This window comes from Diplotaxodon limnothrissa, linkage group LG15 (genome assembly GCF_057381915.1).
Source record: "Diplotaxodon limnothrissa isolate DT_005_m linkage group LG15, D_limnothrissa_male_GT1.1, whole genome shotgun sequence".
NCBI classification, from domain to species: domain Eukaryota; kingdom Metazoa; phylum Chordata; class Actinopteri; order Cichliformes; family Cichlidae; genus Diplotaxodon; species Diplotaxodon limnothrissa.
Genome location: NC_140610.1, coordinates 1,305,103 through 1,323,063, shown reverse-complemented (window position 1 = coordinate 1,323,063; position 17,961 = coordinate 1,305,103). Strand labels below are relative to the sequence as shown.

The window sequence follows — 17,961 nt, the reverse complement described above, 5'->3', positions numbered from 1 at the left end:
AACAAGGAGATGCATTTATTAAGCAGCATACAGCGAACGGTAAACGTTTTTCAGGTAATCTTTGTGTGCGACAGAAAGGTGGAGCCTGTACCCGCGAAGAAGGGGTGCTGCTTGAAGTCCTCGATGCCATTCTGACCCAATCGGTGCTCTCGGCTGCAAATGAGTCGGCGAATCAGATCTTTCGCCTCCTCAGAAACATCTGTGATCTGCTGTGGGAACTGGAATCTCTCCTGTTCAAGACATGATCGCATTTGACGAAGTGTTTACTGGTCAAACTGGGCAAATTTCAGGCGAGCGTTTTACCGTTACACCTTTTAATTTCGTCAGCTCACCTTGTGGTTCATGATCTTCCCGTAGGTTTCCACCAAGGATTCTGCATAGAAAGGAGTCTCGCCGTACAGCATTTCATACATGCAGACCCCCAGGGACCACCAGTCACACTCTGGCCCATATTTGCCTTTCCCATCCTCCATAGCCTGGAGGATTTCTGGAGAGATGTAGTCTGGGGTTCCCACAGCCACAGATGACTGAACCTAGCAGAGAATTTAAGACAAAGTATATCAAAGAAATTAAGAGGTGACAAAGGTTTGTGCGTGTAAAGTCAGCAACAGCAGTGATGACGACGAATTAAAGGTGAAATTCTGTAACACGTGAGATAAATTCCACCACGGCAGGAAGGCAGCGTTTGTTTACATCTACAGAACTCCAGTGACTTCACTTTCAGTGAGCCTGCATTATAATAGGACCGTAACTGGGAGAACATTACATTGTAGATCACGTTTGAATAGTTACAGAGTAACACTAAACATTTGGGCTGTTTTCTCTGTATCTGCTTCTTATTCAAAGAGCTGCTTTAATGCACAAAACACCTGAGAAATACATCCCTACATTGAATCTATTTGTAGACTGGTTTTTCCTTTTCAAACAGTCCTTATCATCCCTCTGAGATTTTCTTTGATCATCTATTTCATCCCGTTCTTGTCTTTGGGATGGGGCTCGGAGAATGGTCTGAATCACAAACTGCAGGCTCAGCCAAGCAGCTGAACCGCACTCTCCTCCTGGGAGACCCCCGGGGTTGACAAGGAGGTCAGAAAAGCTCTGGTATGTTTGCTTTGGCCCAAACGAGGCATCAGCAGCAGTGTGGTAAAAACCTACCGTCCCATCCTCCATGAGTTTGAGGCAGGAGCCAAAGTCAGCCAGGCGGATGTGGCCGTTCATATCCAGCAGAATATTGTCGGGCTTGATGTCCCTGAAAAGAGGAGGAAGTGAGGATGGAAGAGGGAAAAGGGGGGAAAAGACAAACTGAGCGAGCGATTCCTCAGAAGAATAAAGATGATGAAGAAAATGGGACACTCTGCCAAATAAAACAATACCTACACATGGCCCGTCCAAAACACACAAGCCTGATCTCATACCCCATCAATTATCATCAAATTACGTTACATAACTTGGGGAAATTTCACTGTCTCAGCTTGCTTTTAAAGAACGTGTATAATTCAGATACATTTGTGATTCAGTTAAGTGTAATTTGCCTCAGTCCATTCATCAGCAGCGTGACAACTTTAAATTGAGCAAAAGAAAAAATAAACATTGAAAATAGTTGGACTTGTGGGAATTAGCTGTACCCGAAGTACGTACACACACACACACACACACACAGAGTTAGGAAGTATGCAGCACACAAACACACTCCCTCATCCTTTTTGCTCTGATGTGCACGAGCCGAGCAGAGCGGCTGTTCTGCGTTACTACTGCTGATGACGCGTTGACGTCACAGATGCGCTGGCTGGACTCGAGACACCGTTTCATCTGCCAATTCAAGTCTTTTAAAACTAAATGACCAGTAGGGGTCATTTGAATAATTATCCATTTTATTGTTTGCACTCAATAATGTGAATAAGCTGAGAAAGCTTTAAGAATATCTTTTATTTTAAGCATTTGTTTCAGAGACAACACGCAGCACCTCATGAAGCTGAAGACCAGCACCACACAGATGAACAGACGGCACTAAATTACATCAAACTCCATAAATTTAGTGACCCAGACTGTTTTGTAAAGCATCTAATTAAAAATGGTTTGTTGAATCTTGAAGTAAAATACACTGTATTAATTTCATCTTAAAGCAGATCGCACGCCTGCGTCAATAAATGAAAAAAATGTACTTACAGAACCAACTATGAAGAAATGCATAGTAGATGCATGAATATGTTCTGTGCTGTGCATCCATATAAAATCCTGAGTGTTCAGAGTGTTTCCAGGCACAGGACCGAGCTCGTGTCACAGTGTTAAACAGGTGCTCAGCTGGTCTAGCGTAGACCTGCGTCCACAGAGAGCACCCACATGGGTAACTGAGTGTGGAGGTTGCATTCAGGAGCGTAATAGTCAGAATACATACTAAACAACCCCAAAGATGCCGGCTCGGACTGGTATGAAACAGAGGCGTAACTGGAGCCACCATTATGGGTAAAAATAGTCTGTCCTCGTCTGACCATTCGGGCGATTTCCCCTGGAGTCTCTTATCAGCACACTGAGCCCTGACACGCCTGAGTACACACAGCCTACAGGCCACAAAAACCTCTTTAACGAGTGTCCAAAGCAACACGTGGGACCTTAAAGGCAGCAACGCACAAATGCAAAGGTGAGTGAAAGATGATAAACTCTGCAGCCACTGACACACTTGATGTAACAGGTTACAGAACTGAGCTATTTCTGTGCAGTGAGGCGAGCGCGGCTCTGCTTAAAATAAATCTAATGTCCAAAACAAGCACACACCCCCACGCTCGCTCAAACACAAACACGGGCAACACTGACACTAATGAGAAGAGGAATGAGAGCATGTGTAAATTAAAAAGCACAGCCTGCTTTAGCTCCTCATCAGTCAGTGTTGCTTCCTAATATCTGTGGCTCCAAATATCACTTTAAAATCAAATGGAGAAAAGCGAACACACATAAAGAAGCAAAAGCTGCATCCAATAAAACACTTGGATGACAGAAAGTCCAGGTCAGCTGATAAAACAGCAGCCAGCAGGTAACGACTTTGTAAAACCATCATTTGTTTTCAGATAAAAACTTCAGGGCAGAATGAAAACCTACGAGTTCCTCTTCAATGGTCTTTCTTAAATTCTCTTTAAGTACTCAAAGACACGGCTCTTTGATGCTTCCGTCTTCAGCGAGAGGTTTCTTTAAAGCCACATGTGAAGCCTCTGTCATTTTCCAGAAGTGTTAATGGTCCCATCTTATGGAGCAGGGGGGCGGGGGAGGTCTAGCTAGCTCTCGTCTTCAGAGACGACACTAAATCACCAACCTATAAAACTGTGCATTAAAGGAATATCTGCACACGTGTGACTGGTACAGACACATAAAGTTGGGCTACAGCTCGCTGCGAGGCTTAGCGAGGCTTCTCTCTTTGCAGAGCCTGCACGCTCACAGATGAGTTCCAGATTGGACATCGTTTTCCAAAGTGGATCCTGTACATTTCTGGAACAAAACCACATAGGCTACCCAAGTGTGGAATAACATGAGCTTTGCAGGCAGAAACACCACAAGCAACTGACAAGAACCCAAAGTCAGACTATCGAAGAGCATAAACACCATCACGATCTCTCAGACAGCATTGTTACGCCTGCAAAGATTTATCTTGGACAACAACGAGCATCACTGCTATGGACCTCACCTGAACTCGAACAAACTGAAACTGAGGGAACAACAAACCTGAGCATGACGCTGAAAAAATACAGCACTTTGACTTTTCTATATAATTAATTATAGGGAGAATAATATAAGGGTTGGCTTACATTATTAGTGGCTATCAATCAGTGGCAGATGTACAGTCTTGCACATTACAGCCACAAACATGAATCAATGTTATTGTAATTCCAGGTGAAAGACCAACACAAAGTGGTGCACACATGAGAAGTGGAACGACAATCATACATGATTCAAACATTTGTACAAATAAACAACCGTCTTTCACCTGGAAGTCCAAAAAACTGACTCATGTTTGTGGTAATGTGACAAAGTGTGGGAAAGTTCAAGGGGCCGAAACCAAACCACTGTATGTCTGTTCCCCACAGCAGCATCATCATCATCATAGAAGATGATGATGTTAGGATATTATAGAAATGAATATCCTAATACTTTTATTCTCAACTATCAGCATTTGGGTTTTGTAAGACGAACATGAAATGAAGCCCCAAAATATAATCATCGATTATCTGAAATAACTAAGCAGCAGTTTTGAGCTTCATTAAAGTATAATTGTCTACTTAACTTGGTAACCAGTGATCACCCGAGTGGGACTCTCACACTGTGTAGACCTGACAAATCATGAACCTACAAGTATCGGACCAGACTGCTCGCACATGGCTCTGTAGGGAGGAGTGTGTGCGTGCTTCATACATGCGCAGGTGTTTCAGCTGCTCGAAGGCCCTAATCTGCTTCAGCGATTTCTGTTCTGCCAGAGAGCAGACAGCATGGTTTGACCCGTCGTGCTGTGCCTGTGTGCAAATGTGTACAAATGTATTTGCGTGGCAGACAAAGTGTCATGGTGGGGTGAGGAATGGTGGATTCTGCTGCTAATCGAAGCTACATTTACCCACTTCTCTCTCTCCTTAAGGAACCACTGCCCCCCCCCCCCTTGGAGATTTAGTCTCTCTTTGAGTTTTCTGATTAAGGCACCAGCTCTCAGAACACACACACACACACACACACACACACAGCCTAACAATAACGTGCTTACTCGAATGTCCACTCATGGACAAACCACAGGAACCATTAACACTAGGCTAATGCTAGGCAAGTTAGCACAGCTAATTGGGCTACTGTGTCACTGGGCTCCTGAGGTCTTAAGGAGAAGCGCCGAGACGGGAATAGAGCAAGGTAATCTCTTTTAAAGCCACAGAATCCATCTGTGAGGGCCATCTGGACGCCACCTCGTAATACACACCCCCATACATACACACAATGTGGCCTGCACCAGCTCTGTAGACTGCAAGGACAAGACATGTCCACATGGCTCCAGCCAAGCATTGTTAGCCACCGGTTCAAAGAACTGCTGTCTTTGTGACTTCTGGCATCACATGACACTGCCAACAAAGGAGGAGAATCAAAGGTTCCCACACACTGCAGGGCTGCTGCTTTACCTACTTACCTATTGTCATATGATCCTGACACACACACCCACGAGCGCACACACACACACCCACGAGCGCACACACACACACCCACGAGCGCACACACACACACACACACACACACACACACACGAGCGCACACACACACGAGCGCACACACACACGAGCACACGCACACACACGAGCGCACACACACGAGCGCACACACACGAGCGCACACACACGAGCGCACACACACGAGCGCACACACACACACACGAGCGCACACACACACACACGAGCGCACACACACACGCACACGAGCGCACACACACACCCTTCCTGCTGTAAATGTACTGAAAATATTCTCATAATCGTCACTTCCATCAAATTGTTTACATAATTTCCTCCAGGGATCAATGAAGTGTTCTGAAATTCAGCAGCACCAGCTCCATGCAAGACGTCCACCATGTGCAACAATGTGAAGGAAGCTACTTGTAACTTATTAGAAAGTGTTTATAAGAGAGCTCTGTTCTCATGGAGCCCTCAGTGAGAAATGCAGGGCCCTCATCAATAGTAAAACACATTAAAGGCTGCAATCAACCTGGCAACACACACACACACACCTACAACATTCAGTGGAGCAGACCCGTTTCTATATCAGACTATGATGACATCAAATGTGTGCGTTCCTCTGTTCAGCCATACACAATTGTACACACACACACACACACAGTGTGCGAGGCAGACAGATGTGGCGCTCGGCAGCACAAAGCCATGCTGAGCTACTGAGACATTTGTCCAGGCCCTCTGGGAGGCACAGATCACTGACCACTGAATAAATTGTCTTCTTTTGCATCTGACTTCCACACGCTGTCCCTCGTGGGACTCGGCTGAAGGGGACAGAAGGTCGACCTCGAGGCTCTTTGCGCTCCGTCCCTTTCATGTCGGCTCTTTTTAACTACATTAGTGTCAACAAGGCTGCAAATATTCTTTTTAAAGCAGTGACGCTTTCAGCATAACACTCGAGCAGAATATTAAAGCGTAGACTAAAATGCTGTAAGCTAATAATGTTAGCTGTGCGAATAATTTATATAAGGATTGTGTTCAGTGTTGTATTTTTAATCCTGCAAACTACAAAATAAAACTGATGTAAACTAGAACGCACCAAACATCTCATAATCCACTCTTTGTTTTTCATTTCGGTATGCTCCAACTTTATCAGTGCGAGTCATAAGCCTTGTTCAGCGTGAATATTTGTGGATTGCAGAGTGAGTCACAATGCATGAAAACTGATGGCATCACCTGTCATCGCGACAGAAACACTCATGGGTTTTCAACAAGGTCAGAGGTCAGCGAGCTGTGGATAACACCACTATATTATTTTACTCTATTTGTCCTTGAAACTTTGTTTAATAGGAGCATCAGTGGTAAACACAACAGGCCCCTTTATGGCCTCTGCACCTGGGGTCTTGGTGCAGACCCGATAATGGGTCACTTGAGATTTGGAGCGGGACCTCAAATTCTCCCAGCAGAAAACGGCATCACAGAGAAAACGTGAGGAGATGAAGACGGCGCAGAGCGACAGTCTGCCCACTTACATTTCCTAACAGTGTTTCAGTTGCACTAAACACATAATGAAGCCAGAGTCATGAACAGAGGGTGGACTTTAAAAACAGGCGTGTAATCCTTTAAATGACACGTTAATACACGGCCCTAAACTTACATATAGGAAAAGGAAACAAACCAAAGTGGCACATGCAGATGGTCAGCAGGACAAACACACCCTGATGTGTGTGCGCACAAACACACAGCCCATCAGATGGGACTGCTCAGCAGGACACACCCTCCTCTGGGGACCTGTCTGGCTGTCCCCACTCTCTACAAAGCAAAGATCTCCCCGGAGACTCTGTGGAAGGCAGAGCAGGAGGAGGAGCTGGGGGGGTTGGTACGCACACACACCACGCCCCCACCCACACACCTCCCATACCCCATCATTATTGTCCCAACCAGTCCACGAGGGGACTAGAAGAGAAACAGTGCCGTCCCCTCCTCCCCCGTCCCTTTTCCATCCACTGCTGCCGCCCCCCCGATAGCACTGTGCAATTAGTGGCTCGGCACTCTTGTCTCCTCGAACAGACTCGCTAGCTTTCATCCTCAGAAATGTGTACATACATGTCTCCATAAGTGCACTGCCATCTCACAGAGTGTGTCTGTGTTTGCTGTGGTGTATTAGAGATCTGACAAACTGGGGGCACACCCAAAATACCGAACGGCGTGACCCTGCCTTCTACATCCATCTCTCATCTTTCCCAGTCTATCCATCACTCCCTTGCTCCCTAAACTAAACTGCTGTGACGAGCCCCCTGGCGAAAGCGACACTGTAATTATGTTAACATGCCAATGTGACTGCTTCCTGTCTGGAAGAACTGTATCTCCTGCTCCCGAGGGCATCCTCCTATTGGCTGGAAAGTTCTTTTGGCACCTACTTCAGAGAGAAGAATGCTTTCTCGTGCTGTGCCCTCTAAACAATGTGCTTTTAGGTGGTTTATTCTTAAGTCTTTGAAATGAGTGAGAGGAAAGTGTCTCCAACTTGAAATGATATGACAGCTAAAGACGCTGCACTACCAGACGAGGTCGGGTCATGTATGTCCCATGTAAGCTACACTGCACCGCAGCCAAACGTTGTAACATTGCTCTAAGCCAGGGCTGTCCAACTCCAGGCCTCGAGGGCCGGTGTCCCGCAGGTTTTAGACGTGTCAGCTGATTTAAATGGCTAAATGACCTCAACTGGTCTTGAGGTTCTCCAGATTCCTGGTAATGAACTCATGTGATTCAGGGTGAGATCTAACACCGGCCCTCGAGACCTGGAGTTGCCCACCCCTGCTCTGGGTGCTAGCTACAGCTGCTATTAGAGTAAAAAGGGTCCTTCAACCTTTGTATTTTGAGCAACTCTTGAGGCAAACTGCGCTTTTTAACGGCTCTTTTTAAAACAAACCTCTGTCGTTTGGTGCTGAGCACAGATTACACTGGCCTGCTTTGTTGCCAGATACTAATCTACAACTGTCCATCTCCTTTCACAAAGAGGGAAAACACCCAAATTATGTACCTTTAATGGTTCCTTTAAAAATAAATGGTCAGAGGGGCAGCCGTGTATATTTGTAAGACAAAGGAGCGTCACCAGATCAAGCCCTTTATAGCTGAAAATGTTTGACATGTGGATGTAAACAGGTTCAACTGCACTGCTCTCCCAGTCCAATTTAAACTTTTGCAGATGCAATCTGTTTGTTCTGTTGTCTGCTGCTTGTGTGTTATATTAATAGCCTCGTGTGCAGCATTTTCATTGTGACGTTTAGATATTGTGCAAGCTGTGACCTTCTTTAAAGTAACTGCAATCACAGCTTCCCACAGTGATGAGCGATTACTCAACGTGGAGCTATTGCGCCATTTTCAGCTGCGTATATTATATAATATTATATATATAATATATATTATATATATATATTAATAGCACTTTATATAGCCTCTGTAGAAATTATCCACATATCTCACTTATCTTAACTGCACTACTGTATAGATTCTGTAAAGTTATTTATTTCATATTCTGTATAGTTTTTCATATTTATATCCTGTTCATATCCTGTACATACTTATAGTTATAGAATATTCACAACATACTTCATACCGTGTACATTATAACATACCATAATAGACCCATTTCTGTAATATACTCACATATCTATATTATTGCTAATATATAAGATAACCTTTATTAGTCCCACACGTGGGAAATTTGTTTTGTCACAGCAGGAAGTGGACAGTGCAAAAGTTATGAGGCAAAAATTAGAATACAATAAGAATAAATACAGTACACAGCTGTACAGAATAGAATAAAATAAAATACTATATACAGTAGAATAAAATAAAATAAATATACAATAAGATAAAAATAGAATACAAATACAAATACTATATACAACTGAGTAAAAATACTGTAATATATCTATATCACTAAAGCACTTCTGGATGGATGCAAACTGCATTTCGTTGCCCTGTACCTGTGCATGTGCAATGACAATAAAGTTGAATTCTATTCTATTCTATTCTAATATTCATCCTTCACTGGGCCTTGGTGTCTGTCTGAAACTTTAGCTCATCTACCTTCAACATCGCCGCCCCTTTTATTTTCTAAAGCTCTGACACACACAAACCTGACATCAAACATCAAGAATGAAATATTTGCTTTTTTTGCTGTTTTGCTTTTATTCATTTTCATTGAGCAAAGTAAATCCTCACACAGCACGGATGATGCGTCCATCATCAGGACTTCTTGCTCAGTCCTGCCCAAATATAATTACAGATTAGGGCTGCTCGATATAACGATATATATCTGATGACGATATAAAAATGTTCATCGTTTCATTTTACGCTATCGTTTGTTTCATGGTGTCGCAGAATAAACCATTTACAGCAATATTTGTTCATGGTTTTGATGTCACAGTAGTGGCTATATTCATTTCTTAAAGTTATCTCTTATATTTAATATAACCACACTACGGACGGACAAGCGCCTGTTTTTATGCGTCTCGTTAGCAACAACGATGGTAACCTCCTCAGTGACCTCCTGACCCAGTATGAACCATCCAGATCCCTCAGGTCATCTGGATCCGGTCTTTTATCAGTTCCCAGAGTCAGAACCAGACACGGAGAAGCTGCATTCAGCTTTTATGCTCCTTATATCTGGAACAAACTCCCAGAAAGCCTCAGATCAGCTGAAACACTCAGTTTATTTACATCCAGGTTGAAGACTCACCTGTTCTCAGCTGCATTTGAATAAAGCACCAAATCCACACTTTTAAGCTTAAATTTCAAAACTTACATTTAACTACTGATTTTATCTACTGTTCTGATTTTATCTACTGTTCTGATTTTATCTACTGTTCTGATTTTATCTACTGTTTTGTTTGAATCAATTTTAAATCCTGCTTTTTATTTGTTTTTGTTTCTAATGTCTCTGTGAAGCACTTTGAATCACCTTCTTGTTGAATTGTGCTATACAAATAAACTTGCCTTGCCTAAAACCATCGCGTGTCCTCTTGTTTATTTTCCATATAAACCTTTCACAATAAACCTCAAGATCCTGTTGAGACTTTTCAAAATAAATGTGTCGTTTCATGCATCGTTAAAACACTCGACTCCGGGTAAAGGATGCGCAGCTGGAAACACTTCACGCAAGTCGAGATTCACAGAATTTACAGAAAAAGTTACATTTTTGTGATTTATATCGTTATCAGACGATAGACGTCTGATATCGAGACCTGAGATTTTGGTCATATTGCACAGCCCTACTACAGACGCACACATATTGATTTCGTAATGTGCCAAAACACCTTTCCTCTCACCTGTGGACATAGTGTAGCTGATGAACCGAGTCGATGGCCAGCACCATCTCAGCCAGGTAGAACTTGGCCATCTCCTCCGGCAGCCGGTCCTCAAACTTGCTGAGCAGAGTCAGCAGGTCACCGCCCACATAGTAGTCCATCACCAGGTACTACAGAGACAGACGCCAACGTGTCAGACAGCAGAAACTGTGCAGCACTGCTTAGAGGCAAACTAATAAAGAGCAGCCTTTTTTGGAACAACAAGAACAAAGCTGCAAGAAATGAATCTACAGTCGTCCATCTCTTCTTTCACAAAGAGGGAAAACACCTAAATGATGTCACTTTTACAGGTCCATTTAAAAATAACTGGTCAGAGCGGCAGTCGTGTATATTTTTAAGACTTGGGGAGTGTTCGGGATAAAACATTTGCTTTGAGAATGTGGGAAATGGAATGACAGTTGTGGCATTTGAACTCAGGGTCGTGGAGAGAAGTCAGGTTAATCTTATTAAGGGACGTTACCTCATCTAACACAGACATATACAGACGTACCAGATTATTGTCATCCTGGAAGGCGTAGTGCAGGGTGGTGATCCACTGGCAGTCCCCATTCACCAACACATCCCGCTCCTCCCGGAAACATGCCGTCTGGCAAGAGATGCAACAAACCATGAATGTCACACGTACTGGAAACTACGTGAGGTCAAAGGTCCCAATCTTCTATACAAGTGTGTGCTTAAAGCTGAGAGCATGTTAGCAACTCGCCTTTGGCCTCTCGATCATTCTTACAGGGCTGGTGTAAAATCTCCCCGAGCTGCTGCTAAACACATGAAATCAGCCCCTTTCGTTTGCTTCAGGGAACGCTGGCAGTGTTGGACTCGAGTAGCTGAATAAAGCCCAAATTTAAAATTTAAGAAAAATATGATAAGACTGCTCGCCTCCACTTAGCTCACTGAACACTGGAATGTAGGGTTACAAAAAGTAGGCGTCACTACTGTACGATGCAGGTGGAGGAGGCTCCATCAGGCATCAGGTTGTCTGGACATAAATCCATCTGATGACATGTGGAGGTTCAGTTATTTAGGAAATAACCTGATTTCTTAAGCCTAATCCATCCTGCCCACCTACAATATCAGCAGCCAAATCTGCACAAATGCTTTGGTTTCTTATAAAAAGCTCCACACATCTACAGAAATAAAAACATTTTCATGTTTTACACACACCCGACCTCTCCGTGATCTTTCAATCTCAGCAGTCTGACTAAAACAGAAACCGAAACTGTTCCGGCCGCCTTCAAAGTTAAAAACCTGAAATAAAATCAGGCTCGTGTTCACGACGACAGCATGCTCGTCATGCATGTCTGTGTGTGGCTTTATGTCCTCTCCTACATCCAGGCGTTTGTGCGCACACACGTTTGGTTTGTGACGTTTGAGGCATGTAGACTGAAGACCCAGGGGACCGACAAGAATGCGAGACTGTCGGGAGAGGTCGATGAGAAAAACATGCAACAAGCAGCTCTGCAAGAACCTGCAAGTGAAGGCCTGTTCTGTGCTCAGACAGGCACTTTGTTTTTTAAATGAGTGATCAATATTTATTAATATTGTGTGTATATAAACTTTGCAGTAACCAAAGATACTCACCTCTGCTCGCTTCAGCATCTCCCACTTGTTGAGAATCTTCATTGCAAAAACTTTGTCAGTGTTTTTCACTTTTACCACTGCAACCTGCAAAAAGACAAAAGAAAGCCGTTATGAGAGTGAATTTAATACTTGGTGTGACGGCGAGGCTGACGACGAATTACAAAGATCCATCCAGTTATTATCTGAGCCTCGAGGCAACAAGAAAAGAGCAGGCTGTGGATGCACAAGGATCCTTTAAGTGATCATACTAACACAGATGCACAAAACAACAATCACACAGATGTGAATAAACAGTTCAGACGTTAAGGAAAAATGTAATCTAATTACTTTAAATGATCTAGATCAGAGTCCGTGAGTATGGAGACTGAGGTCAAAGAAAAAAGAGGAAGCACAGGAAGGGATAATCATGCAACACTGGATTAAAACGAAAATAGATCCAATATGGGCCAGGAAGGGAAAATAAAGCATTGAAGGTGCGGCAGAAGAACCAGCAGCGTGGGGGGAGGGCGCAGGAAGTGACCGCAGACACTACGGTCACTTCCTTCTCGGAGACACCGTGTGGACCACAGACTTGCACAGCTGGACGCTTGAATTTTTCTATGATCAAAAAATGAAAAAATTGTCTCATCAGCTGTTAAGTGCACTGATGTGATACTGCATCATGCAGAGCCGGGTTAACAACTGTAAAGTAAATAAATCTCAGCTTCGCAGCTTCTCACAGGCCAACTTTCCCGAGTGATGATTGCGACACACTGCTCTGACAAACTTGCCCCGGCCTTTACGTTTTGCCAAAAAAGGAGCTGCGCAGGCAGCTGTGCTGCGAGCTCACAGCCAAAACACATGTTCATGCAAATTTATGTCCCTGCTAATTTCTCTCCTCCTTTGTCTCCTACTTTACTGGCCCACAAAAGGAAAAAAGAAAATTTGCTTTGGCCTCGTTGACCAAATTCAAAACTAAAAACTGAGTCCACACTGAAATAAGCCTAAATGTAGAAAAAGCACAAGGACGTTATAAAAGCAGAAGAAATACAGGCCGAGACAAAGATGCAGAAAAACAGTGAAACAAACAAAGTCAGTCTGTGCAGCAGAGGGGTCTGCAGTCTATTAAATTAATGCTACTAATGCAATACAATGACAACATTCCTGCAGTGTTTGGATTTCCCCGAGTGAGCCCTCACCAGAGGAGGGGACTGCAGGAGGACAGGGCGAGCGCACTTTTCTGGCAACGTCTAGCTGTTTTTGTCCTTTCCTCCATCTCTGCTTCCTGTTCTCTTCTCCATCGTGTCCTCCCTGCCCTGCGTTTATGACTCCACTCCCCCCGTTAGTTTATCAGTAAGGACCCGACCAGAGCGGCTAACTGCATTACTGCACAGAGTAAATTACTAGTGAAACTTTGGCGAAATAACAACCGAGGTTGTGTTTACAAGCATGCGGGCTGCTGACTGGTGACTCAGTGTGACAAGCAGTTCAGAAATGTATAGCACTGACTGGCAGCCAGCAAGGAAGACATGGCGTTTAGAGTGAACGAGCTCTTCCACCCTCATCTCAGGCACTAACTACACCAGACGGAGCAGCTCTTGGCCCTTTGTGCTAAAGACGACGCACCCCAGTCCCTAATGGGAGCATCCTCACAGGCAACAGGCCAGTACAAACTGGTCCATTCATCAGGCAAACTCCACGGCGTCACGTATCTGCGCCATCTCTCTGCTGCTGCTGACAACGGGAGGATGAAATCAAAACATCCTGCGTGTTCTCCAGACAGACTCTCTGCTAACTTTACTCTGCTTCCTGTGTCTGCTACCACATCTCCTTACCACTCTGTGCTTAACATAAAAAAAGATGGCTCAAAATCATAACCAGTTATATCTGACCTGGAGCGTAGTCGTGATTATGAGCCATCATTTTTACAGCTGCTTACGGCACACACACAAAAAAGTAGATCCAGTGTAATCCATCGTTGATATTAGTTATTAGCATTACTAACAGGTGTCGATTAGCCTCGTTCACAGGAGTCACCACAGCGTTTAGCTCCACAGGTTTAACAGGCAGGAGGGGGCGTGTCCACCACAACTGACCAGGTGAGCTTTTATTCATGAGGGAAATGTGGAGAACACGACGCCGTGCTGAGGCCTGAAATGGGTTTATTGACATCAGGGATGTTAACGGTTAGCCAGCGAGGTGTTTGAACGTTGGGGCCCCAACTGGAAATACTAGTCGGTTAAACTAATCAGTCGTATATTATTAACGCACAATGACAGTTACGTTTTGGGTCACCCCGCTTTTCTGAGAAAATGCAAAGAATAATGCTTAATGCATTCAACCTGCAAGGCACACAGAGGGTAGCAGCATGACCGAGCCAAGCTGGCACTGTGTGCGTGTTTGAGAAGGCGGCACGCTTAAAAGAAGGCAGCATTTTAAATAGATTTTTATTTGTGAATGAGTCTAAAGACGGCTCCTAAAGACATGCAACAACTGTATGGACAGATTCCACTATTTTCCCTGCTTCCTCTGAAGGACATTCAGTTTTCCACAACCCGGTTCATCTGGTCACTACGCTCGTGATCATAGGAACAGATTGACCGGCTAATCAACAGCACTGCTTTTATACTCTTCAGCACAACAGACCATTTCACCAGTCAGTATATATCACTAATGATGTGACCTGATCACCCTCACTAACCTCTGGTGCACACCCAGTCATTTTGTTCTTGAAGCCTGAAACTGCTCAGCTCAGAAAAGAGAAACAAGGTCACTAGCAGACGTGCGAGCGGGGAAGAGTTAACAAGTTTTGACCCGGGGCAGTGGAAATAGAAGCCAGCTTCAAATGAAAGGCTTGTTTCCTTCTCCAGCTGACACAAATAAAGCGCCTGGTCACAGTTTGATGAAATAAGGTATATTTTTATGAGCCGATCAAATAGTGGAGCCACGGGACAATCACGATGTCTCCCGAGCTAATTTAATTTTTCTGCCACGCTACACCCGTAAAAACACATGTGGTTTAGTGAAAAGGCCGCTGGAGAGTTACCACGAGGTAGCTCCGTTCAGGAGTCAGGCAACATCACCGAAGCCCGAAACACAGACGCACTGCGTCACGTGACTGCACATACCAGCACTCCTACCAGCAGCTCGCCCGCATCTGATGCTGGTGCTGCCAGGAGCGTCCACGTCCACACCGACTGACATTTCTCTCTCGTTCCGTGTATCAGAGCGTCTTCAAAGGAATTCCCCAGCTTGTTTCAACAGATTTTGGATAACAATGCCAGATATGAATTGTCTGCAAGCTTGGAGCAGGGCTTACGACGATCATATCAAAGCTTCTCGTAGAAAAAGAAAGTCTGAGCATTGTCAGCTTCCATGCGAGCTTTCGTTATCCAACAGTCATCTGTCCCTTCAACATTCCCCAGCTTTGACATCATTACCTGAAACCAGTGACAAATGCATTTCAGCTTCCCTGCGGGCACACATAAAAGAAATAAATAAACCCTCAGTGGATGGCTCCTCTGAGCTCGACTTCATTCTGTTTACAGGTTCAGTGTGAGCGAAGCTTCAACAAGCTCAGCTCGTGCTGCAAGTAGAGTCATGCTCATGTGGCGGACCAATGCGACGCGCTGCTGTTGGAATGCAGCAGAAAGAATTCAAGGTTGAAACGCCACAACACTCAGCTCGCACAACACGGGTATTAAGGGTTCAAGAGAAATATTGTCCGTTAATCACGTCATCTCTGCCTCAGGGAGGACATTTCACACAATGATCATGTGACCAATTAGAGCCCATTACAGGTAAAGGGACAGAATCCATCTGCAGGTCTGTGCCTGCTGCAAAGGTTTGAGTGTGACATTAAAATAAGGTGTTACCTCTCCAAAGGCTCCTCGTCCAATCACTTTAAGGATCTCAAAGTCTTCCTTGTGCAGGCGCATCTGCTTCACTTTGGATGTGAAGGGTTTGGCTGGAGAGAAAGAAGACAGCGGTCAAGTCAGAAATTTAAAAAACAAAACAAAAAACACACCAGAAGAGTTTCTATGGATAACATTCTGGTGCAAGCTTTTCAATTTTGCTCTGTACAGATGTCAACCTCCAAGTAAACGGCATTCGAAGCAGCAAATAAACAGCTGGCCATTCATAACACCGTAACATAATCTAAAAATGTGGATGATGGAGACTGTCAGCATTTTATAGCCACGTTTCATGGTCATTGTGCAGTAAAGAAAACGATACACAAAGAAGAAAACCAAGATAAGGACACGATATAAACGCTGTACGAGTGACAAGTAACAGCAATCAGCAGCACCAACGTGTCACTTTAGCATTTCTAACAAACGTGGCTGGACAGGTGTGTGACATCATGGCAAAACACCGATCGACCTCAAAGGTCTGACGTCACACCGCGTCATCACGGCGTCATCGCCGAGGTGCTCGATGCAGGCAGGAAAGTGCTGCAGGGAGCCCAGAGCTCCACGTCCCTTCACCACATTGAGGACACTGGATGAAGAACTCCCGAGACCTCCACCCAATCGAATCTGCATCTAGGCGAAGCTCAGAGTCCGTGATCACAATCTGAGCGGCCAGTCTGGTTTTCCATTTCTAAATGACATCACTAATCACCTTTGGCGCTCAAAGCTGGAAGCTCTAAAGACTTGAGCCTGAAATGACCCACGCTGGTGGAAACATTTGTGTTCGTTATGTCATAACAAGAAGCAGCCACTACATTCCCACGTATAAGGCCCCGTGTTCCTCTAAATGGACTTTAAAGTGTTTGTGACCACCTGGTCTTTACAGCAGATGACAGCGGATCCAGATAGGCTGAACGATGAAGCTGGCTATTGTTAGGTTTCTGGTTGGGGGAGCTGCGAGGGATCTGTGAGGGCTGCTGACGTCCTCTCACAAAGCTAGACAGATTCCATCTAAGGCTCACAAAGTCAGCGTTTCCCTCATTTGTGGAAGGCTATTCAACCACTTCCTGGTTTACATGATCTCAACATGCCAAGGATAACCTGGACGAGCTGAAAGTTCACCAAGGTCAGGATATTAGTTTCAGTGACGGCTTTCTGAAAAAGTTGATAGATATATGATTGTAATCAGAATTATTTATGCCTATTTCTCAACAGGGCTTCAGCAGTCTTATTAGCCACATTTAGCGAGGCTAGCATACATCCAAGTAGGCATTCGAACACGAGCGCACGTTTGATGTTTACGTACAGTCGCACTCTTGGTTAACAAAAGACCAAATCTCCATCTGATGTACAACGGGCTTGTGTCGGAGGAAGAGAGACTAATCATCAAGCTAAACTTGTCTGGTTGCTGTAACTTTACAGAACCTCCAGTGTTGGAAGAAAAGAGGACTTTCTCCCACTGAGAGACGGGGAAATGCCTGCCGATATAAAACAAACAGGTCACTCATAGCTCTGTTTTCCTCACACTCCTCCCGACTCTGCCGACAGCTGGCCTGCTGTGACCGCAGGGCAGAGAGAAAGCGAGGGCCGGAGTAGTCTTGGCACACATTTCCACAAACCTAAAACACACAAGCAACCCGGCAGTGACACTGCGTGAGGCTGGGAAATACATGTTTAATCATATCATTAATTTTCCTGCAGCGTAAGTCGACCAGAAGCACTGAGCTGAAATGTAGTGGTTGACCAACCGTGATATATTTGGAGTCAGGAACCAGCTTTCAGAAAGCAGCCAGGGAAATGCGACAAGTCTGCAGAAACGATGACAAACAAGGCTGCGACACAGCCGAATAGTTCTTTCTCACAAAGCGCTCTTGTGCGTACTTGCTTCGCTTTTTCATGCGTTATCTAACCTCCTGACAGAGCCAGCTCCAACACAAATAA

At 44.6% G+C, this 17,961-nt stretch overlaps 1 protein-coding gene across 4 annotated transcripts in view; it reads right to left on the bottom strand.

Annotated features, from left to right (window-relative positions):
• Positions 1-17,961, bottom strand: part of cdc42bpab (CDC42 binding protein kinase alpha (DMPK-like) b) — a 69,713-nt gene that overhangs the window by 22,324 nt on the left and 29,428 nt on the right. For all 4 annotated transcript variants that reach the window (XM_085372212.1, XM_085372209.1, XM_085372210.1 and 1 more), the window contains exons 2-8: positions 15,985-16,076; positions 12,131-12,214; positions 11,043-11,138; positions 10,514-10,662; positions 1,156-1,249; positions 333-533; positions 92-230 (exon numbers count right to left, since the gene is read on the bottom strand). In XM_085372212.1, coding sequence (XP_085228338.1) covers positions 92-230; positions 333-533; positions 1,156-1,249; positions 10,514-10,662; positions 11,043-11,138; positions 12,131-12,214; positions 15,985-16,076 — 855 coding nt within the window. The remainder of the gene's footprint in view (positions 1-91; positions 231-332; positions 534-1,155; positions 1,250-10,513; positions 10,663-11,042; positions 11,139-12,130; positions 12,215-15,984; positions 16,077-17,961) is intronic.